This window comes from Oryzias melastigma, linkage group LG5 (genome assembly GCF_002922805.2).
Source record: "Oryzias melastigma strain HK-1 linkage group LG5, ASM292280v2, whole genome shotgun sequence".
Taxonomy (NCBI): domain Eukaryota; kingdom Metazoa; phylum Chordata; class Actinopteri; order Beloniformes; family Adrianichthyidae; genus Oryzias; species Oryzias melastigma.
Window position 1 is genome coordinate 6976452 of NC_050516.1, and position 23773 is coordinate 7000224.

General features: G+C 41.9%; 1 protein-coding gene across 2 annotated transcripts in view; it reads left to right on the plus strand.

Moving 5' to 3' along the window:
- Positions 1–15185, plus strand: part of arhgef10la (Rho guanine nucleotide exchange factor (GEF) 10-like a) — a gene marked incomplete at its 5' end in the record, with an annotated part of 184829 nt that extends 169644 nt beyond the window's left edge. The window contains 3 exon segments of one of the 2 annotated variants that reach the window (XM_024270200.1): positions 242–243; positions 6993–7115; positions 10259–15185. In XM_024270200.1, coding sequence (XP_024125968.1) covers positions 242–243; positions 6993–7115; positions 10259–10800 — 667 coding nt within the window. 2 annotated transcript variants of the gene reach the window in all.
- Between the last annotated feature and the right edge of the window lie 8588 nt (positions 15186–23773).

A 23773-nucleotide genomic window follows, 5' to 3' on the forward strand; every position in this document is an offset into this window, starting at 1 on the left:
TAACGTCCCACTTCTGTGCTGTAAAGGATTGTAATTCAGTGACGCCACACTGATGTTAGCTTTCATTGTTTCCCAAAGAATCTGAGGAAAACATGGATTAGATTTATTTCTCACAGTAACATCAATATTTATTCAATCATTTGCGGAAAAAGAGACATTTTTCAAATGGACGGAGAAAGAATCAGGGTTTTGTAAGAAGTTATTTTTGAAGAAGGATGCATATGGCTGCATGGTGGCGCAGTGGTTAGCGCTCTTGCCTCACAGCGAGAAGGCCCCGGTTCGAATCCCGGCTGGGGCATTTTGAACCTTTCTGTGTGGAGTTTGCATGTTCTCCCCGTGCATGCGTGGGTTTTCACCGGGGACTCCGGCTTCCTCCCACCGTCCAAAAACATGCTTCATAGGTTAATTGGTGACTCTAAATTGCCCCTAGGTGTGAATGTGAGAGTGAATGTGTGTGTGATTGAGGCCCTGCGACAGACTGGAGACCTGTCCAGGGTGAACCCCGCCTTCGCCCATCAGTAACCGGGTTAGGCTCCGGCACCCCCGCGACCTAGAATGGGAAAAAGCGGTCAAGAAAATGGATGGATGGATGGATGAAAGGATGCATACCCTGTATCAAAACACCATCGAGAGGACAGCCTGCACTTTCACCGGTAGGCTTCATTTTAGGCTTATGTTTTTGTTCGTATTTGTATGTGACGAGCAGAAAAAGTGACTGAAATTCATGTCGGCTCCACGTCAGACGTGCAGTGAAGGTGCACCATTGCATCACCCGCTCATATGTTAGTTGTGTCTAAGACAGGATTTTTTTTATGTTGGCCTCACGTATTTAAAAAGAAACTTAAAGTAAAATCCCATCAGCTGTCACAAATATGCTGGTTTGATGTAACCCGCTGCGATAGCAGCTCAGCGCTCCTTCATAGCAGCACCGCTGCTCTATAGCAGCTCCGCTCAGGATCCACCGGGTGGTTCCAGCGGACACCGGAACCGTTCCCCTGAACGTAATCCTTCTTCTGCATCTAAAAACGTCACCACTGTCTGCACGCATTTAGAAAACGACGTGCAATTAGACCCTTTCTGTATTCTGGAATTTCATTAGATTTCTCGTTTACATGAATTCATCAATCAGCATGTGCTATCAAGAAATCAGTTCTGAGCTCCAGCTAGTGCTTCTGCAATGCAGCCTAAATGTTCATGTTTTATTTTATTTTTATTTTTTCAAGTCTCTGTCTCACTAGCATGTCTGGGGGATAAGGGGCGGGGTTACCCAACTCAACACCATAAGCCACGCCCACACAGAGGGATTTTGGAACTGAAGGCTTCAGATCAACAGGAAAAATGTCTTTTTAAGACATTTAGGATGTGAATTTTTTGTTAAAAACTTCACAGTCTTGATTAAAACCCCACTGGGAACGTTTAAAGAAAATAAAAAAAATGTGTTTCTCCTTGAAGAAGGAGAGGTTTCTGCAGCTAGAGGTTTCTGGAGGGAGTGGTGCCACAGAGGTCATACTCACCCCAAATCTGGGCTCTCCCTTCAAATATGCAGCATATTTAAGGGAGGGGGTGTTGGCAGCCTGAAGACTTGGCCCCGGGGGGAATTAGAGCCTTCAAAAAAAAAAAGAAGTGTCACTAAGCTGGTGCCTTCAGGGTCCACCAAAAGAGGAGGATCTTTGACTTAAGTTGTGATTTGTTGAGCACACAGGAGAAAAGAGGATCCCCTGACACTCAAAGCAAGATAGCGAACATGCAATTTTTATAGCTTCTCTCCATCACTGCACGGCTCTACGCTCTCTGAGGTTTCTCCTTGACTTATGCCGGGGCACGCCGTAATGATATACCCCCTAATCCTCTCCCCTGTAATGTGATTTGTATTCATCTGGGATCTGCAGCTGCAGTAAACAACAGAAAACTTTCTGGGACAGGAAAAAAAAACTGCTGATCTGTTCTCCACTAATGCCCTTAATAGTTCCATCTTTGGGGTAAAAAGTAAATAAAATAATATTCCAAAATAAGATCCTTGGTGGGAGCTTTTCTGTGAAGACTTCCTCTTTTTGGAGTAGGAGCCAGCTCCCATGATGCACTTCCCTCTGCAGGGTGTGAAGAAAATTTGGAAAAGCAGAATTGCTGGAGGGGCACTTCTACCTTCTTAATCCTAAGTGCCTCTGCCATTCTGCCTCTTTATACCAGTCTTAAAAACAAAGCTGGGTGCCCACATGCTTTGCCTTGACTTCAGATTGAAGTGGGCGTCCAGAGTTATTTCTCTGAAACTGAAGTTACAGCTTCAGCGTCCACATAACCTCCAGCTGCGCCCTCCATGGTTCCTTTTGTGCTCCTGCTTGGGATGAGTCATCTCTGCAAAGCATAATGAATTCATTAATGACACCGTCGATCCATTCATGCGAATCATAATAATCCGAGCATGACACACAACAAACGTAAATACAGCTACACGTGTAAATAGGCATCCTGTTGGTTGTGTTCAGATCAATGTTGGACTAATTCAATTATACTTGCCATGGATATTATGGTAAACGACTCTAAATATACCGAGGCAACTCCAGGAGCAAAAACCTGAGGGACCACAGTCCAACAAATCCATGAAAACAATGTTGTTTTTGTTTGTTTAGTTATTTTACCCTTGTGCTGCTCACAAAGGATGAGCTTGTTTAATAAGAATCTGAAATTATCCTAGCGCAGAACGCCAAAAACAGGATATAAGATGTAAACAAATCATCGTGTTTAACGGCATCTAAACATGTTGGAACATGTGTCAAATCGTCTGATGTTATCTTGCGCTTGTTTCTAACCTTTATAAGTTTGACAAAATACATTTTTATGTAGAGTAAAATACTGAAAGTTATTTAACCCTTTAAGGCGTCGTCAGTGACGCTTTAACACAAAATCTTTAACGTACTATAACTTTTCAACTGTTAACACCATAATTCCAGCAGATAAAAGCGGCTTATCGAGCCCCTTTTCTCCTTCACAATCTGTTGTATTTATCGTGTTAAGAATAAAAAATGACAGTAAATCACAGACCATAAACACTGGAGCTCTGGTGTTAAAGGGTTAAAGTTTGAGTTGATTTATTCTGGAATAATTCTGCCTGTTTTTATTCTTGGTAAAGGTAAAAAATTCTGTTTTTAAAGTTTAAAAAAGGGTAGTTTTAGTGTGTTCAATAAATGTTTATCCTGTTCAGCCCGTGACCTAAGGTGGGCTTTGGATTTTGGGCCCCTATGAGATGGAGTTTGACACTCTTGTGTTAGAAGAACAAACTTCCTCACACACCAAGAGAAACCATCGACACCGTTTGAACAGCACAAATAGGAAGGACGACCCCCCCAGCCTTCAAACAGCTTTGATTCGAGGACCAGTAAAATACAGATGGGCGTGTGTTTGTAATAGGAAGCCTATTATTTGTGTTAAGTTCATTATCTTTGGCGTTCGGCTCCTCACCAACGATGTCTTGAGATGAACTCGAACCACAAGTCTTAGTCACAAGCAACGTCATAGGGTGTTGACCCGTATGGGTTCTGTGAGGTTTTGTGTTGCCCGGGTCCGTGGAGGGTTGTAGAGGAGCAGCTGCATCTTAAGGCGAGCGCAGGTGTGTCTGTCAGTTTCCTTAAGGCTCGTACGGCCACATCAAATGGAACCGTCTAGACCAGGGGTCTGCAACCTGCGACTCCGGAGCCACACAAGGCTCCTTTAACCCTCCGTTGTGGTTCTTTTATTAAAGAAAAGTAAAAAAGTTTCTAAATGTTAAAAAGTATCTATGAAGTTAGAAGTGAGAAAGTAGAAAAAGTAAACTAGCTCAAACTTTAACTCTTTTACAGTAGAAGGACAGTGTGTATCACAAGTCAAACAACAATATTTGGACACATTTGTATGCGTCCTGTCCCGTACTACAAAAAATCAATGGACGGCAACAACCCCAACCAGAGTTAAGGCGCACCGGATTATTAACCGAATTTTCTATTTTTGAAAAAATTTGGGAATTTTAAGTGTGTCCGAAAATATGGAACATAATTAGCTCATATTTCATTTTGGTTTATTAGATTTACAGTTCTGGCAGAGATGCACCAACAACAGTGTATTTCATCCCTGCAGACATTACACTTTCTACTACTACTTTTACTGCACTGAGATGATCATATGTGACGGTGTGTCTTTTATTTTTAAAGGAACTTCTGTCAAAAGTTTTAAAAAAGGCTAATTTTCTTTTAATGTTTATGATTTATTTATGCAAAATGAACAACAGTTCATTGATGTTAATCATAGTAGTAACCATAGTATAAATAAAAATCAGTGTCTTTTTTTCAAAGGGTGAAGGAAGATTTTGTGGCTCCTGCTGGGTTGTAGTCAGTGAGAAATCAACCCAAATGTCTCTTTCAGAGCTGAAGGTTGCAGACCTCTGGTCTAGATTGCAGAGAGACAACCTCTCATGTATTTAAAGGCAAGAATCTGATTGGCTGAGAAGATTAGCTTATGTTCAAAAGCGTGATGCGACAACCCAGCATACCTGTAGGGGAGGAGATTTTCCATGTAGAAATTGCAGCAAAGCTTCACTAAATTAGATGGAAGATGGATTTTTTCATACCGAAGAATGAGTACTGGTTCTGAAATTCCACCAAACTGAGCAGCAAAGCTTCACACTTGAACGTGTCTGTGCTTATGTTTACTAATGATGTGGTCAAAGACGGGCTGGCGACTCAGCTGTAACAAAATCAGGAGACAAGCGCTCATTAATAATGAGAGTGACTTCGGCGCTTCCATTAGATCATCCAGCGTCTGAGCTTAGATCAAGTGGACCGGACACTCTGCTGGGCGGTCTGCATCTGAACGTCCTCCAATAGCTTCCATTCCCAGGCTGACAGTCTCCTAAATCTTCACTGATTATAGTTGCAGGCATGCTGGGATTGGGCAGATTATCTGCTGACATGACTCATTTTCTTATTTTATCCACAGATTGTGCAGGTCTCCACCAACTCTTAGACTGCAGCTTTAGGCTCCATGCATTACCATTCAACTGTATTCTGAAGGTGGGGGGGGGGGGGGGTCAAGAAATCAAACAAATACACAAAAAGAAAGCTGAATTCTTTCACCTTTGTGTTGTAGATGGCTGCTGTAATAGAAATCACCCGATGGGCCTTCTTTCATCAAACGCTCTAATAGAATATTCAGTGTTTCTGCCTGGGCGTGTGATCCAGACGGCAGTGATACCTCACTGTGAGCTGGGTTTACGCTTTGCATGATGAGCTGCAATAAACATTTTCTGTCAGTAAATAAAAGATGCATTGTGACAGAAACAATGAAGAAATTGCATTTCAAGTTGCCTCCCCGAATCATCCACAAATGTTTTCACCCCTGAGCTAATGTAAAGCAACACAACAAAAAGAGAACTTCAATTAGAATCATGTTTGGAGCTGTAACTGCAGAAACAAACGTCACAAACTTCTGAAGTTTTCTGAATCAGGCCGTGAGTCCACTTCTTAACTAATCTGAGCTGATTTTAGAGAGAAAAACGTTCTGATTAGTTATTAAGGCTACAGAGAGTCAGTAAGGAAGGTCAAAACTGCAGCGATTTGTTTTTTAACTTCAGTCTCTTTGCTCGCAGAACAATGTCAAAGAAGTTGATGTTATAACTGAAAGGCAAGAAAAGGTGTTTTGAAACCATCTTTGAATGCAGGCATTGATAAAGGAGTGCTGCTGCATGTTGGCTCAGACGCAGCAAACTCATTGGTTATCAGAAATCAAAACCAGCAGTCTCCTCCCCCCCCACCCCGGGCCGCAGATAACCAGTCCATGAGACAGTTGGTGGCAGGCTGCAGAGAAGAATGAACCTGACCTACATTTTTACCATTTTATTTATAATCCGATTCTGAAGGAAATACTCTTTTTGGAAAAGTCCTGAATTCTTTCCACCGCATCCGACTTATTCTCGATACGTCAAGTCGCTCCATCACGTGAGGAAAATACGTCTGCCACTTTCTCAAAGTGATTGCACCGACCGCTTACCTGAAATCCCTGAAGTTAACAACAGAAATAAAAACATTTGGAACGTTTATTTTGGCAAAAAAGATCCAGAGAGAAAACAGAAGTTCCTTTCACTTCAAAATAAAATGAATCTGCATTTTACAGACAAAAACCAGGAGTCTTTACTTCAAATATGATTTATTGTGCCAGTTGTTCCCACAGACAGTAATAATGATACAGAATATTCAGCAATGTCTAATGTTACAAGGATGCTGCTAATAAAGTTGTTCAAACCGTGGATTTATAAGTATGATACTATTTGTAAAATATCAGTTTTGGGGACATTTTTTGTGTGAGTTTATCCATTTCACCAGTCAGTCAGAAGAGGCTGAAGTTGGCATCTGATTGATTTAGTTAAGGGAAGGTCTATGTCACATTTGAATGGTTCCTATCTATTGTCTAAATGACATTTGAAGACGCTGCAAATATTTTACAGAAGATGAAGATAAACTTAACTCTCAAAAAGGTTGGAGGCCACCGGTCTAAACCGTTATTTAGGCTTTTCTCACATATTTCCTTTTATTCTCATCAAGCTGGACCCGTTTCTCCATGCAGTAATTGTGCAGAGACATTGAGGTGTTGCACCTGTGTGGTTTTGATGATTAACCTGCAGGAAGCTGTGAGGGAAACAGAGAGGCCTGCTGGCTTCCTGCAGCACCAACAGGGTTTTCACATCTGCAGCAGCTTTTTGACAAAACCTTTTTTTTCTGTGTTGTGCATTTAACTGGGTCAAGTGGGTCAGCAGGAAGCAGACAAATGCAGCTTTCTGCAATCTTCAAAAATATAGAGAAGTTTGTCAGAAAAATGCAGCAAACTCATTGGCTATCAGGAATCAAACCCTTTTTGAATGTTCTCTTTGAATTAGGCAGAACGTCATTGTGTCTGCAGGTTGTTTTCAGGTATTTTTAGCACTTGTTTGCTAACATGGAAAATCCTTGTCGTTCTGAAATGTTCTGTAGGTCAGAAGAGCACGCGGGTCACCAGTCTCCTCATTTGTCAGGGGCTTCTGTGGGTTGGTACAGCCCAAGGCACAATCATCACTCTTCCTGTTCCCAAATTGGAGGGGATCCCCAAAATAACAGGTATGAAACAAAAAATGACTAAGAACCATTTTAAATACTTTTTATCGAGGATTATTGTTTTTTTTATTGCTCTCTATTCAAAGAAACGGTCTCTAAGGATAAGAATTACATGACAGGTGTTAGCCACGTTAGGAACGCTAGCTATGTTAGAAGCACTAGCCATATCAAAAGTATTAGCCACGTTAAAAGCATTAGCTACATTAGAAGAATTTGTCACGAAAGAAGCTCTAGCCATGTTACAAGCATTAGGGATGCTAGCTACGTTAGAAGCATTAGTCATGTTGGAAGCATTAGCCACGTTAGAAGCATTAGTCACATTAGAAGCATTAGTCACGAAAGACGCTCTAGCCATGTTACAAGCGTTAGCAATGCTAGCCACGTTAGAAGTATTAGTCACATTAGAAGCGTTAGCGATGGCTAGCTATGTTAAAGGTGTTAGCCACTTCAGAAACACTAGCCACATTAGAAGCATGAGCCAAGTTAAGAGTATTTGCCATGTTAGAAGCATTAGCCCTGTTAGCGTGCTATCAGTACACCCTCAACTCCAGATCTTGTTTATGTGACCAAATAAAACAAACGTTGCTGTGAGTATTAGGGGTGTAACGGATCACAAACCTCATGGTTCGTGGAAAAAAAAAACAAAACAACAACAACAATATGAAAGCTAAATTAATTTTTGGAAACGCTTCAAATCATATATTCAATATGAATATAAAGTACTTGCCACACAATATTTATATATGCAAAATTAAAACGTTTGCTCATTGAGGCCTATTTATTAAAACAAAACATCTTTAAAGTTTGAACACAAACAAAATGCTAAAACCTGTCATTTCTTATTACATTAACATGCCTTTAGACCAAATCTACAAAAACTGAGAGAAAATAATGCTTTAAAATAGTGTTGAAAATACCAAATCTATCTGAAGTACCCCTTAAAATACTAATGTTCTCATCACACCCACCTAATGTCCAAATTAAATCATGAGTAATCAGATAAAACATTTTTTTTATTAATTTCTTTAATGAAACCAACTGTGGGAACATTTAAATATTTAAAATAATAATCAGAGCTGTCAGGCGATTAAAATTTGTAATTGCGATTAATCGCACTGTCCAGAGTTAACTCGCGATTAATCGCAAATTTACATGTGGCCTTTTTTTTAAGGAAAATAAATGTGTGGTTTGTGGGATTTAGCTGTTCTACATTAATTATGAAAACAAGAATGACAAAATTAATAGTTTTCATCAGAAATACTTTATTTTGTAACATTGTATTGAGATAAACTTTCTTAACAATAAAAGGCTGTAACATAAAATGCCTAACAAAAGCCCAAGTGCAAGTGAAGGGCATTTTAAATTCAAAACTTCAATCAACGTTCAGTAAAATAAAACAAAAAAACATCAAAAATAACATTTCCATAACACTTTCATGTTCATTTTTTGTCAGGACCAAATCTTTTCCTCCTCTGCTGAACTACAGTAATGAATGAAATAGAGATTTATCATTTCCAATGAACTTTTGTTTTTTAAAACATTAAAGACTGAGAAAAGCGGGATACTCTGTGGATAGTTTGACAGTCTGTTACTGCCGCCGCGTTCTCTGGCTGCAGCTCGATGCAGCGACGTGTCCAGCGGAGCTCACGCCATGAATATGCCGGCAGACAGACCGCTATGCTGGGGCTGGATCACGGTTAAACCTCCAGAACATTTAAAACGTCCCCCGGTGCGCTTGCTGTTCGGAACGTCGGGGGTCCGCAGCTCTCGGGACGCGGCGCCGGACGCAAGCCGGTACCACCAGACGTGATATTGGACGAACCGTAGCCGGATTAGGGTACAGGAGCTCTCCAGGTCCTAGCGCCGGCCGGGTTTTAGCTCTCAGCTCGGTGGTTGGAGACCCGCCTGTGATCTGGTGAGAGCAGCCGGTGAGTTGGAGGGCGATGAGGGACGCCTGTGCGCAGTATGGAAAGGGACGTATGAGAAAGTCCGCGATTAATGCGTCAAAAAAATTGTCGGCGTCAAGCACACGTCAGATTAATGCGTTTTTAACGCGACAAATCTGACAGCCCTAATAATAATTATTATCTGTAAAACGTGGCACTGTTGCACCCGCTTTTCCTGGTGATTTTTGATCTCTTTGGCTTGCCATAAAATCATGTTCATTATGGAGCGGCTTTCTCCTGTGCGGGACAGCTGCTGCTCTTAACTGGGAGATTCTTTGAATCCAAAAATTGAAACGTGTACTGATGCTTTTATTCAGGGCTTAACATTAAATAAACCTGATATCTATCCATCCGCGTCAAGTTGAGTAAAGTTTGTGACGGAAGCTGCAGGGTTTTTCCTGGCTTAAAATAAGATGGTGGTGTCTCGTGGCGACTTCAGATTTGTATACCTTAACAAGTTTATTTTACTATTATTGTGGTTATTTCATAAACGTTATTGAACAATCTTTCAATTTACATATTTTACTATTATTAGATCACATCATTAAAAACATAAATGGCTCAATGTAACTAACAAACCTAAAATTGATACACAATAAAACAAATTATTCTAGTTTGAAGCTTCATACAAAAGCTTCAGGCGAATATTTAAATAAAACCCTCAAATTCATCACTTCAACTCCAGAACTATAACAGGACGGCCTCACTCCCACCCCCCTGTTACGAGCACGCGCACTCTCCACTCACCTCAGATTATCCGTGATCCGTTACACCTCTAGTGACTACGTTAAGTCCCAGCCTTGTTAGAAAGGCTTCAAAGAAAACACAGTCCGACTCCGTTATGTTAGCCCTGTTAGCGTAGTCACATTAACGTCTAACTTTGTTTGCAGCAGAATTAATCCACATATAAAGTACTTTGGAATTAAAGAAGTTTAAAAAAGTGAGGGCTCCTTAATGCACCTTTTAGGGCGGAACATACGGTCAATGGAAATGCTGATCTTGTTTTCTTAGTCCATGGCGTCCTGCAGAATTACTGAAACCCGTCTGCCTCTTTGTCTGGTGTGTTTGATATCGTTGCATAGATGGCTGCATCTTTCCAGACGCAGCCATCGGCTGCAGGACTGCAGGTGCATTTAGGGCTTCCCAGACATAGACGTGGACCTGATTTTTGTTGAAGGTTCTGAGTTGTTCTCTTTGCAGGAAAAGGGATGATCTCTCTGAACGCTCACTGCGGACCCGTCGACTTCCTCGTGGCCGCGTCCAGCACGCTTTCTCCTGACCTGCTAAAGAGGGATTCCTTTGGGGAGAGTCCAGACTCCGCCTGCGGCGGGGAGGACCACAGCGACTCCTCCTCCCAGGAGTCCCTGCAACAGTCTTACAAAGGGGAGGAGAAAGCCAAAAGGCGCGGCGTTCTGCTGCAGTACAAGCTGCGGTCCACGTCCGGCCTACCCGGCTGGCCTTTAACGGCGCAGAGTGATGAGGCGTCCGAATCCTCACTGGAGTCTCTGGAGCACAGTGTGGAGGACGGGTCCATCTACGGGCTCAGCGACGACCCAGAAATATGGGTCCGAGGCCACTCCTGTGAGAGGGACGGGGCCCGCAAAGACCGTGTGACCTCAGCCGCCGTCATATCCGGGGGAAAAGGCTTTCGCCGACTGAAGGGAGGGGCTTCAGGTACCAGAACAGGTGGAGACTGTCTAGAAAATATTCTGATGGTGTGGCAGCTCCCTCTGACTGTATGATGCAGGGAACAGACTTCAGGAGGGTTTACCTTGAATGACCTCCTCCATAAATTCAGGGGATTGGAGGAGATGATGAGGGGGCGACGGCGCTGCGGCGGAGCTCGTCACCGTGTCATTTACCCCGGGGGAAAAGGAAGCGCAGACATGCTGTTTATGACAGGCGCTGTCAGCTCAAAGGAAGGCTCTGGATGGCGTGTCATCATCCTGCCGGGGGGGCAGAGGTCGCCACAGACGCGTTCCATGTCATCCCTCTCATCGGGCCCCTCCCCCGCCTCAGCAAAGACTGATATATCTCACGTTCACTTCATCAAACCAGAGTGTGCCCCCCATGAACCCTTTTGTTCCATGTGCAACATTTCCACGATGGACGTTTCTGGCAGGAAGATTCTGAAATGGAAGCATGGCAGGAAAAGTTGCATCCAGCTGAAACAGATTCCAGCTGCATCACAGAGCATCCTCATCCTTTCTGCCCTTTTTAAAATCCCATAAAATGTGAATGTGTAACACCTTATTCTGTATCTCAGATGAGCTCTGTGGAAAAAGGAAGAAAAAAAGCTGCATTTCAATCGAGTTGTTTCCAAAAACTGTCCTTGTTTGGCTTTTGGGGTCAGATTAATACAGATTTTATGCAAGAATATTGCAAACCAATTAATTTGGAATCTCTATTTGCTGTCTTAAGTTAGTGTAATTATTTCAGATGTATCAGATCAAATGAGATTTCTCTGTGCCAGATTTCAGAGCAGCATCTTCCCGAGCACCGTAAGGCTAAACGCCAGAGATCTGCTTCATTATTCATCATCATCTGTCAGCGAGATAGAATAAATATACTTACAGACTTGTTAATACTCAACTCACTTTAGCTGGAAACCCCAGTCAGCAATCTGAAGCTTGATTTGAGTAAATGATATAATTAAAGCTCTGCAGACATTTCAGCTGCTGGCGGTTTGAAGCAGGAAGACCTTCTCCACACCGACGGCACGGGAAACATGCAGGAGGAGTCTGACTGAAGAGCTGATTTACTAAACATGGGGAAATTCTGCGTCTTTTTGAATTACAAAGGTCATCAAGTTAGTGTGAAGCACTGAATCCTAATGCTGCGTTCACAACGAACACGATTTGCACATCAAATTTGCATCCAACGCCTCTTTCAATTGATTTTTAAAAGCTCTACTAAATCATCGGAAATCCCATCTCTATGTCTGCATTCATCAGATCATTCAGAGACTCTCCTGGTACGATGAGCTACACCATCCACTCCAGGAGCATTGACGGCGCTTTCAGCGGAACTTCCGTCTTTCTGTGACCCAGTTTGACGACTTCCTGTCCCGCATCGCTCAGAGGATAGAAAAATAATAAAAATAACATTAGAGGAACTTTTTAGTATTGGCTCCACACAGATATAAAAAATACCATCAAATTTAGCAACAATCGGATTCCCCTCCATGCTGGTTTTAGGCTCCACCCACTGATCACTTCATCAACACGTCATGTGCCACAACTGAGCTTCTGATTGGTTGATGAAAATCATTTCTTTACCAAAGTTTAGATTTTCAAACTCTGAAAACATCATGTTGCGATGCCCCAAATCCTGCCGTAAGACGTCTTATCATCAGTACATTGAGCTAACATTGAAACTGGACTCCGAGGGGGGAGGGGGACCTGGCTGCAGAAAAATGGCGCCCAGACATCACTGGTCAAAAGTGAAAATTCCATAAGTTTTCAAAATTGTTGCACCTTTTATTAAAACTTTTTAGTGTGAATCAACTGTAGATTGTGCAAGATGAACTTAATTTAGAGCAAATTTTACTTCTTCCAAAATGGATTTAAATAAAAATGTTCAGATTGTAAAACTGTAGATCAGGATTCTCAAACTCAGTTTATCTCAGGTCCACTGAAGGCAGAGTCTGGCTGAGGTTGGGCTGTATGGGGTTCCATTTGTGCCAAAAATGCGTCTTTGGTCCATTATTTATGTCTACTGAACAAGTTTATTGAACATTGTTCATGTCTATGTACTACTAAGTAATATCTTCTTCATGTCCTGTAAACGACAGGAGCTAACAACACTAGCAACTGTTGCTAAGGACTTTTCTGATCAGCAGATCCAACGACAATAACAAATGTAAAGTTTTAAACATAAAGCTGAAACATCACAAAGCTAAGATAAAGCTATCATCAAAGAACTTTCATATGTAGGCGGAGGCCGCAAAATATCAACTTGGGGGCCGCAAATGGCCCGCGGGCCGCCGTTTCAAAACACTGCTGTCAACCTTTTATAGCTAAGCTTTAGCTCCAGTAGTTACATTCCTTCAACCCTTTTCAAGCCTTAACATGATCAAGGCGAATCAACTAGATCTGTCACTGATAAAAGCCACTTTGTGCTGGTATGAAACACTTTCTACTAGCAATGTGTTGCACACCGGCACAAAGCCGTTTTGCTCTGGGGATTAGCTGATCCATATTGATCGTGTAAGGAGTTATGGTATGTTGAAGGGCATAGTAGGTTCTGACAGAGACATCTGTGTTCTTAAAGGTTTAAAGCTTCAAGTGGAAAAAACACAAAACTGTTTGGGTTGTCAATTAAATTAGTATTTTTAGACAAAAAGGAAAGAAATGGCAGAACTTCCAACCACCAACTTCCAGTTCAGGTTAATGATATCTTGGCGCCATCTTGTTGTCAGCAGCCTGGTCCTCTTAGACGCTCCTGCCGCATGAATTGCGTTCGGTGTGAACGTAGCTTTATACATATGCACATGTAAGAGCTTATACGGCCACCTCAAGGACCATCTCGAAATGGTAACATACTGTGTTGTACACGTGGTAATTGTATGGTGAGGTATTGGTCATGGAAGTATCATGTGAAGCACTAGTGACTGTTCCCGCACACACTCAGTTGTGTTCTTTGACTGTGCTTTTAGCATGTAGTGTCACACTGAACTGTCGTTACCTGATACTGGCGTCTGTCCGCCACCAGTTGGAGACATGGTGCAAAGTCTACCAAATCTTTCCCAGGCTTTTTCTTTCGCAGATCTGTTGCGATAAATCAGGGGTGTCAAACTCAAGGCCTCGAGGGCCGACGTCCTGCTGGTTTTCCAGAAATCTTGCCTTATCCGAAACAGATTACCTGGATCAGGTGTGTTTAGCCAATAAGGAGCTTCTATGTTAGCTTGAATAGAAAACATGCAGGAAACCGGCCCTCGAGGACTTGAGTTTGACACCTGTGCGACAAATGAAAGACTAGATGCCATATACTTCCAGCTTCTCCTTCATGATGAATTTAGAGACTTAAAAAAGATGCTGCTCCTGCGTCATCACCAAATCCAAGTCAGTGATCTGGTTTAACTAAAAAATGTGCATGTGAACGCACAAGCCTAAAATGCACTTTCACAGACTTTTGATTTGAACTGGTATCCAAACATCATGTACACTTTCAGATCTTCCTTTCTGCCTTTTTTCAGTCCAATAATTTAAGTGAGTTTACACGTTTGAAATCTCTTAAAACAACTAAAATAGCACATAACATTGTTTGTATTTGATGACGGGTTCAGTTTATTTACCTTTTAGATGAAGTTTTTACTCACTTTGAGTTAACTGGTGGTACTGCCGTTCCCTTCTGCAGCTTCACAAAGTTTTATTAGCAAAACTGTGTTATTGCACAGAAAGAACAAAGCAGCACTTGTTAACATGAACTGTTAACTACGACTGCAGGTGAAACATTTGGAGGTACGAACAGACTTAGCTTTCGCACTGTAGCGGGAGGCCACAGCACCGGAGTCATGGTCAAACTGGATTTCGGTTTTCTACCTTTCAAACACGGACAGTACTGCATATGGCCACATTTGTTTTGACTGAGGCTGAGTTCACTTTACTTTTCCCTTCCATAAGCAATCACCTTTTCATGCATAAGTCTTTAAAACGTGTTTTTTGTGGGTGAAGCAGGTTAGAATACCTCCACTTTTTAAAAAGGGACTCCGTGCTGCCAGAGTCACAAAGCCCTTTTCCGGTTGCCATGGCGACTGTTCTTTTTGACACTGAGCGGTGACGTTGCAGTCAGGAAATTTGGCAGGAAACCCAACAGGACTTTTCTATTGTGTGACTTGCTCTCTAAACCTTTGGCTCTTTTCTTCTCCCACCTGTGAAGGATGAATATATGCATCAGAGTGAGTCACCTGAAGTGCGTGCTCTTCATGTCTTTACTGCAAATGTATAGAATTATTTGTTCTGTTTCAATATCTTATTCAGCAGCACCGGTGGGTCTGGCGAAGTGACTCCTGTGTTTCATTTGCTCGCATTTCTGTGTCTTCTCCACGCACTGAATGCTAACGCTTAAGGAAAAGAGCATTGTGTTACTAACTGTAACTGTTCCTAATAAACCTGTATTCCATTTTGTCGAGGGGACTGGAACTCAGTTACTGCTTTATAGAAACTGTGCGTTCAGACTTGTTTTTATCGATTGCTTGAAGCCTGAAACAGCTGGGAAGTGACAGCACGGCGAGGACGAGTGACGGTGGAGGAAACGCTGCAAACATCCATCACACTACAAAGACTTTGACCTGCTCTGCTTGCTAAAGTCAGCTGCTGGAGTGCGTGCACGTTTTCGCTGTGCAACCAAGCATCATTTTCAGTCTAAAAAAGAGCACTGAAATTGGCTGTGACGGCTGCGCTCGCAGCCGTGTTTCCTGAGCCGTCTGACTTTGTTGTAACATTGTCGTTTCCACATCTCCGCTGCTCGTCACTTTCGGTAATAAAACAAAAAGAACTGCAGATGAAAAAGACTCAGCATCAGCTGTGGAGGTGTCCTTGGACTGTCACTGCTTTACAGTCATTTCCAAACATTCTCCAACAAACATGTTTTTAAGTCAAACATTTTGTGTTTAATTTAGAGCTGTCAGGCGATTAAAATCTTTAATCGCGATTAATCGCATTTCCAGAGTTAACTTGCGATTAATCGCACATTAATATGTGGCCTTTTTTTTAAGGAAAATAACTGTGTGCTTTGTGGAATTTAGCAGTTCTACATTAATTATGCAAAAAAGAATGACAAAATGTATAGTTTTCATCAGAACTACTTTATTTTGTAACATTGTATTGAGATAAACTTTCTTAACAATAAAAGGCTGTAACATAAAATGCCTAACAAAAGCCCAAGTGCAAGTGAAGGGCATTTTAAATTCAAAACTTCAATCAACGTTCAGTAAAATAAAATAAAAAACATCAAAAATAACATTTCCATAACACTTTCATGTTCATTTTTTGTCAGGACCAAATCTTTTCCTCCTCTGCTGAACTGCAGTAATAAATGAAATAGAGATTTATCATTTCCAATGAACTTTTGTTTTTTAAAACATTAAAGACTGAGAAAAGCGGGATACTCTGTGGATAGTTTGACAGTCTGTTACTGCCGCCGCGTTCTCTGGCTGCAGCTCGATGCAGCGACGTGTCCAGCGGAGCTCACGCCATGAATATGCCGGCAGACAGACGGCTATGCTGGGGCTGGATCACGCTTAAACCTCCAGAACATTTAAAACGTCCCCCGGTACGCTTGCTGTTCGGAACGTCGGGGGTCCGCAGCTCTCGGGACGCGGCGCTGGACGCGAGCCGGTACCACCAGACGTGGTACTGGATGCGAACCGGAGCCGGGTTAGAGTGCAGGAGCTCTCCAGGTCCTAGCGCCGGCCGGTTTTAGCTCGCAGCTCGGAGGTTGGAGAGCCGCCCGTGATCTAGTGAGAGCAGCCGGTGAGTTAAAGGGCGGGACGCCCGCGCGCGCGGTATGGAAAGGCACGTATGAGAAAATCCGCGATTAATGTGTCAAAAAAATTGTTGGCATCAAGCACATGTCAGATTAATGCGTTTTTAACGCGACAAATCTGACAGCCCTAGTTTAATTTAAAGGAGACTTTATATCTTGAGTTTGAAATGAGTTTAGAAATAGGGATGCAGTCAATCCACTTTGCTCACAGTTTTTGGGTTTTGTTTTCAGTTCAATATATGATTTATGTATTAAAAAAAAATCTAAATCCTATTTTTAATTGGTTGATATGCAAGTAAAAATAAAGAAAAACCTTTCAGTTGTCTTATAATAACCCTGGTGTGATGTAATAAAACAATGAACAAAATAATATTTTTTTTATTTATCACAATTCTTTGGACTCTTTGAATGTAAACATACTGCTGTGCAGAGATGCAACGGTTCACAATCACTTTACCCTCAATTTTGTTTAATTGGAATAATCAACAGTTCAGTTTCAAACCATGAAATGTACATCAGTTAGGCACATCAGTTCAATCAGGTCTGCAACCTTCAACACTGAAAGAGCCATTTGGGTCGACTTGTTACTGACTGGAACCCAGCAGGACACACAAAGTCTGACTTTACCCTTTACAAAAATAAGATACTGATCTGTATTTATGCATTTGTTTCCTATGATAAATATAAATACCCTATTGTCAAAAATAAAACATGAACATCACGGTTTTTTTTTTTAAATTATGAAATAATTTTGAAACACCAACAGAGGTTCATACGGCTCCCTTTCAAATAAAAGACACCCTGTAACACAATGGATCATCTGAATGCTGCCAGTATTGTGTTGTAGTATAGTAGTGTGTTGTCAGCAGTGATATATATATATATATATATATATATATATATATATATATATATATATATGTATATATATAACAAACTAAACAAACTGGAAATATGTTTGATTGTGTAAATTGCTTAAGGTGGTTGCTCTAATTGCTTAATTGCATGTTTAAGCAGAAGAAGCTGAAGTTAACCATAAGTTGCAGAAGACAGGACAATATTGTCCATAAAAGCAGAATTTTGTTCAACTGCAGAAAAGCCATAAGTGGCAGAATTCTCTCAAAAATCTGTTAAAATGTTTGACTTTGGTCACGTACCACCTGATATTGTTGGAGCATGGTGGGTACTGTAGTCAAATGCCTGGTAGAATAATATGAGCTTCTGCTATTTGAGAACGAGTTAAAAAAAAAAAAGTTTGTTTCTCTTGATGTACCATATAATCCTAAAAATGTCATTTTTAAAATTACTGGTAAAACATTTTAGGTGTGAATGTGAGAGTGAATGTGTGTGATTGAGGCCCTGTGACAGACTGCCGACCTGTCCAGGGTGAACCCCGCCTTCGCCCATCAGCAGCCGGGTTAGGCTCCGGCACCCCCACGTCCCCAAAAGGGGCAAAGCGGACAAGAAGATGAATGGTAAAACATTTTGTTTTTCTTCAACCAGAAAGTCCCAAAGGAGGAGTCAAAGAGCCTTATGTGGCTCTGGAACCATCGTGAAGACCCCTGGTTTAGACATTTTTATCTCCTTATTTTGATCCTTTGGTGCTGATTTTCCGCCTGTCCGAACCACACCGTGGTCCAGTCCGAAAGGGAAAGTGGGACGTGCAGGTTCCTCTTGTCCAGTCATCAGGCCAACACGTGGCACTGCCTTTGACCTCAAACTATTATTAATAGTCTCCTCTTCCTGCAAAGTCGACGTGGAGCGATGCGGCTACACAAAGGTTTCCCTTTGAGGCTGACGGTGTCAGCTAAAGGGCAGAGGGGGCTTCAGCAGAGCAGTAAATTAGCATGAAACACTTAAATAAACTGTAAATGATGAGCCAAACGAGAGAGGAGAGTTCAGGTGTGTGCTCCAGGTAACTCCGGTGTGTGACCGATCCCTCAGAGACTCCCCGACACTGTAAGATCATATGGATCTGCTGAACGGATCCTCTGTGGAGGACTTTAATGAGGCCTTTGTTTACTTTAGCCACTCCTTCTAAACTTTTTGCCTCATTAGTCGTTGTTGTGCGAGCCTCCAACACAGACATCAAGCAACAGGACAGGGATTACACATCACCTGATAATCCAGTTAAAACTGAGGATGTGATGCTGATTTAATGAACTCCGTGTTCCTGAGTCAGCAGAACGGCTAATCCTGGCCCAGAAGCAAAATGATTAAAAAGAGCGGCCGGAGCTCTCCCCGGAGCGCCGCGCCGACCCAACCTAAACAATGAAACCTCTTCTGCTGTTCTAATGGGAATCCACCGACCTGTTTCCAAACCTTTCTATAGACATTTCCTGCCAATTAACCCTGCTCCTGGAAAGACCCAGTATCTCAAAGCCCAGCTTTGCGCCTGTGCAGCTCGCGGCGTCACTCGCTGCGTCTCAGGTATGATTTGCATGTCTCGGTCAAGGCTAAACTGAAGCGGATGGAGCGTTGCAGTTTGAAGGTCTTTCTGCTTTATCTGCCAATTCCTAGAAGCTGGGCATATTTGCATTGCTTTTCATTTTCACGGGCGCGGCGGTGGGAATGATAAAGGACGAGGAGCGCGCTGTTCAAACCTTGTTTAACAAAGCGGGCTGCAGCTACTGATTTGCATTAAAAAAATACACGGACAAAGCCCACACTGCAGGCTCTCCCTCCATCACCGCTCGCGGCGGATGCTTGTTCGGCGTCGCCCCTGAAGGACAGGCTGGGCCCACGGTAACTGTTACACATATTGGTTCCATTTTAAACGAGCATAAAAATTCCGTATTAAACATCATTTTGCAATTCAGAAACATCTGCGGCGTGCAGCCTCCCACATGGCCGGTCGGCGCTTAGCCTCATCAAGTTCTCATTAAGAGAAGTTACACCTGCCTCTCACAACATCCTGTCTGCTGCCAAGACTTATGTTTTATTGAAAAACTTTTAATCGCCTGAAGCATTAATTAAATTTTTATCACTGTACATTTGTCCCCACTGAGACGGGTCACCTCAGCCGCCTGACAGCTTGATTGTGTTTAACAGCTATTATGCTTCAGTGATCGGCCATTTATCTGTGCAGTCACCGAAAAATACACTGTAAGTTCAAGATATTGTTATTTATGTGAAAGCTTTTTCTATTCGGTCTGAATTTTAGAAAAACATAGAAAAAGTTCATTTTTAGCGGTCAGATTCTGTTTGTGCTGCGATTACTTCATACCAAGTATTTTACTGAAGTAAGCTTCTATTATATGCTATAATTATGGTTTCGGATTGACGCTAGTGTTAAACCACAGTTCATTACATGCAATTTGTGGGGATAACAGTGTCGTGTTTAAGTTAGCAAGCACTAACGTAGCAATCAAAATGTGGATCCTGAAATGTTTATTTATTTATTTATTTTTTTGAAGAAAGAGTGATAAGAGTGATAGTCCAGACTTAATTCCATCTATTTTCAACTACCTTCCACCTCCAGAGAAGACAATAATAAAAATGACAACCAGACGCGTTAACCAAGCTAATGTCATCAAACAACACTCCGACCCTGCTGCTAGCATGCTAACGTTAGCTGCCTGGAGTATAACACTGACCCTTCCAGAAATGATGCAGCAATTTATTGATTGAAGATTCCACAGCTGAGTGTTCACTACAAACCCAGATTGATTCCATCTGTAACCCTCCAGGCTTTTCTAAACTTTGGAGTCCTCCACGTAGGACAATGGGAAGTTGATTAGGTAGTTAAGTGTCTGGATAGCATAGATCTGGGACGTTTTCTTTAGCGGAGATACCTTTAAAAACCACGCCGGGAACATTATACTGGTCGGTAATTTTTCATCTTTTTAATTTTTTAAACAAGCTCATTGTCATGTAAATTAAAGTCAGATGAATACTCCAATGACTTGAAAGTTTCAGCAGTGGCGCTTACGGTGGCACTGTTCATTTTCCTGCCAAAATGGTTGACTGACCGCACAGGGTCACGTGGGGTCTTCTGATCCACAGTCTCCTCAGGATGATGTTCTGAGGTGTTCCACTCTTCCACTAGTGTTACATGCAGCTCTGCGGGTCACTTGGAGGAACAATCATCAGCTGCTCCCAGACCTGCTCTGTAGCAGTGGTCCCCAACAGGCGGGCTGTAAACCAGTACCAGTCCATGGGTCATTTGGAACCAGGCCGCAGACAGAAAAAAAATTACACATGGTAATTTGGATTATTTCTGTTTAGTTTATTTTCTAATCTTCAAAATCAATCTCAACACTTCTGGAAGTAAATTCTCTTCTGAAGGGACCTAATCACAAAGAAAGAACCAGATGGACAACAACTGCCTTTTTGATATTTATTAAGAGATAAGCATGAAAATATATACAAAATAAACAAAGAAAATCAATGTAGTGTGTGTGTGTGTGTGTGTGTATGAATGTGTGAGAAAGTCGGTGGATGAGCAATATAATGCCTCAGAACGGTTTAAGAGAAAAATTGTAATCTAGGGCTGCACGGTGGCGCAGTGGTTAGCGCTCTTGCCTCACAGCAAGAAGGCCCCGGTTCGACTCCCGGCTGGGACCTTTCTGTGTGGAGTTTGCATGTTCTCCCCGTGCATGCGTGGGTTTTCACCGGGGACTCCGGCTTCCTCCCACCGTCCAAAAACATGCTTCATAGGTTAATTGGTGACTCTAAATTGCCCCTAGGTGTGAATGTGAGAGTGAATGTGTGTGATTGAGGCCCTGAGACAGACTGGAGACCTGTCCAGGGTGGACCCCGCCTTTGCCCTTCAGTAGCCGGGTTAGGCTCCGGCACCCCCGCGACCCCGACAGGGACAAAGCAGTCAGGAAACTGGATGGATGAATTGTAATCTAAAGAAAACAATTACGTTAAACTGTTCAAGACACTAGTCTGGATAAATCAAATTGGCTGTTATGACCACATCAAACCGCAACAGTTTTGCTGAGAGGGTCTCCTCACCACGGTGGCTCGAAGCTGGACTTGGACTGGACTTTCAGACAAAGCTCACCAGACAAAGGTGTTTCTCCTGAGGCCGATGAGATGAAGAAAGCAGCAGCAGCTTTGGCGCAGGGTGTAGGAGAACGGTCGAAGACTCTTCTCTTACCGATAAAATCAGCTTTTTATCCCCTCAGTATGATGAAACTGATGCCACATTAAAAAGGTTTTTCTTTAACACTGACTTCCAGCCTGGCTCGACAGACAATGCTTTCAAAATGAAGTTGAATAAAGGCGTTAAAATGTTTAAAAATATGTTTTCCAGCAGTACCCTCATGTCATTTGAACAACTTTCTGACCAATATAGCATCCCTTAGCAGGGTTTCTTTTGATACCTGCAGGTGAGACATTTTATTCAACACAGCACTGCATTAACCTCAAACTTCAACACATCTATTGTTGAAAAGAACTATGTCTATAAAGACATTTTATGAAACATTGCCATCTGTTTCCCCATCATGTAAACTTAGAAGTACATGGGAGAAAGAACTGTCTGTTGTTATTAGAGACGATGATTAGAAAAATATTTGGAAATACGATAACGAAATTGTGCAGCAAAATTCGATACATGCAACTAAAAATTATTCACAAGATGCAAATCTCACCAAGTCACAGAAATACTTCAACCCTGATCTCTCTCCTTGAAGAGCAAAACAGAAACTGGAACTCTGACACATTGTCTTGGTCTTGCTCAAAGTTGCAGAAGTATTGGTCTGATACTGTTTCTGAGGAACAGAAGGTATTAGGACGGCACTTGGATCTGGATCCTCCGTCTCTCATTTTGGGACTCCTGAGTAAAAATCTAATGTCTAAAGAAAAGTGTTCCATGTGTGTACTGTTGCTGCAAGAACATACAACTACAGTGGATTAGTGAAAAGGGGCCAACAGTTTAGGGATGACAAAAAGTGTTAATGGACTCGATTCCACTGGAATACCTAACACGCCTAATACATGGAAAGATCGACTATTTTATTTCAACTAGGAGTCCTTATTTTAGGTATGTAAAACCTGAAGTTTCTACCATTCTAGGAAGGGGGCTTTCTGAGCCGGATTGCCATGTCGTTTTATTTTATTTATTCACTTGATTTGTTTTTTTCAACGTATTTGTTCAACTTGTTTAGATTCTCAGCCTGTATATGCTTCTCTTGTTTTTGTGTTGTTAATTCTGAAAACCCAATTTAAAAAAAAAAACAAAGAAAAAGTTTTTCTTTCTGATTTGTTTGGTTTTGGCTCCAGTTAGTAAAACACTGAACACAGAGAGATTGTTATGTTGGAAACATTAAATAAGGTTTGTCTCTCACCACAATATAATTTTCCACAAAATCTGTGATGTGAAGAAAACATTGTATTTATGACATCCACTTGAGGTTTTCCACAGTATCCCTAACCTTTCGTAATGCTGTGCTCCATATAAACCCTGCGTTGTTGCCGTACACTCCTTTAAGAATAATATTTCCTTTTTTTCTGCCTATTAATCATAAAGTGCAGCTCGAAAGTTTCTTCACACAGAGTTTGTTGGAGGAGATTTCCCTCTATTTTTAAACCAAAGCTGTCTGCACATTTTCTGTTTATGGTTTTATGTAATAAAGAGCTAATTTACCATGTTTGGTTCTTCCTCTTTCTCTTTCAGCGTTTGATTGTCCAATAGGATTGGAGCTTTGACGGGAATCGTTCGATCTGTTTCTCCAGAGCGTCCCATCTCTGTGGGATCTCTGTGTGGAGGAGAACATTTCTCTTTATGTCTCGCAGTGAATCAAGTCATTTCCATGCCAACATTTCTCTGACAATTCAAACTAAATGAAAGTATCTGCATTCAGGTCCAGCTTTTCTCTTTTTTCCTACATTCCTGTGGAGTTTGGAGGGCATCCAGGCAGCATTTCAGAGGTAAATAATCTGCTCAACGTGGCAGTAATTTGGTTGCTTTTCACCACGGTGGCAAAAATGAAACTTGAAATATCTTTTCTTCTCTTCCTCCGCTTATCTGTGTGATATGCTGACGCGATGCTGCATTACCTGCATCCCAGGAATCGCAGGTTCACCCAGCAGAATTTATGTCTGCGCTATTGATTTAACGATTGCTTTAACCTCTTCCTGGTTTCTGGCCTTTTGACACACAGCAGTTCAGTTTAGGGTTTTCCTCATTCTTACCGTCACAGTTTCTGGTTCTCACTTGGACATCCTTTCTTTCTTTCTTTCTTTCTTTCTTTCTTTCTTTCTCCATCTTTCTCC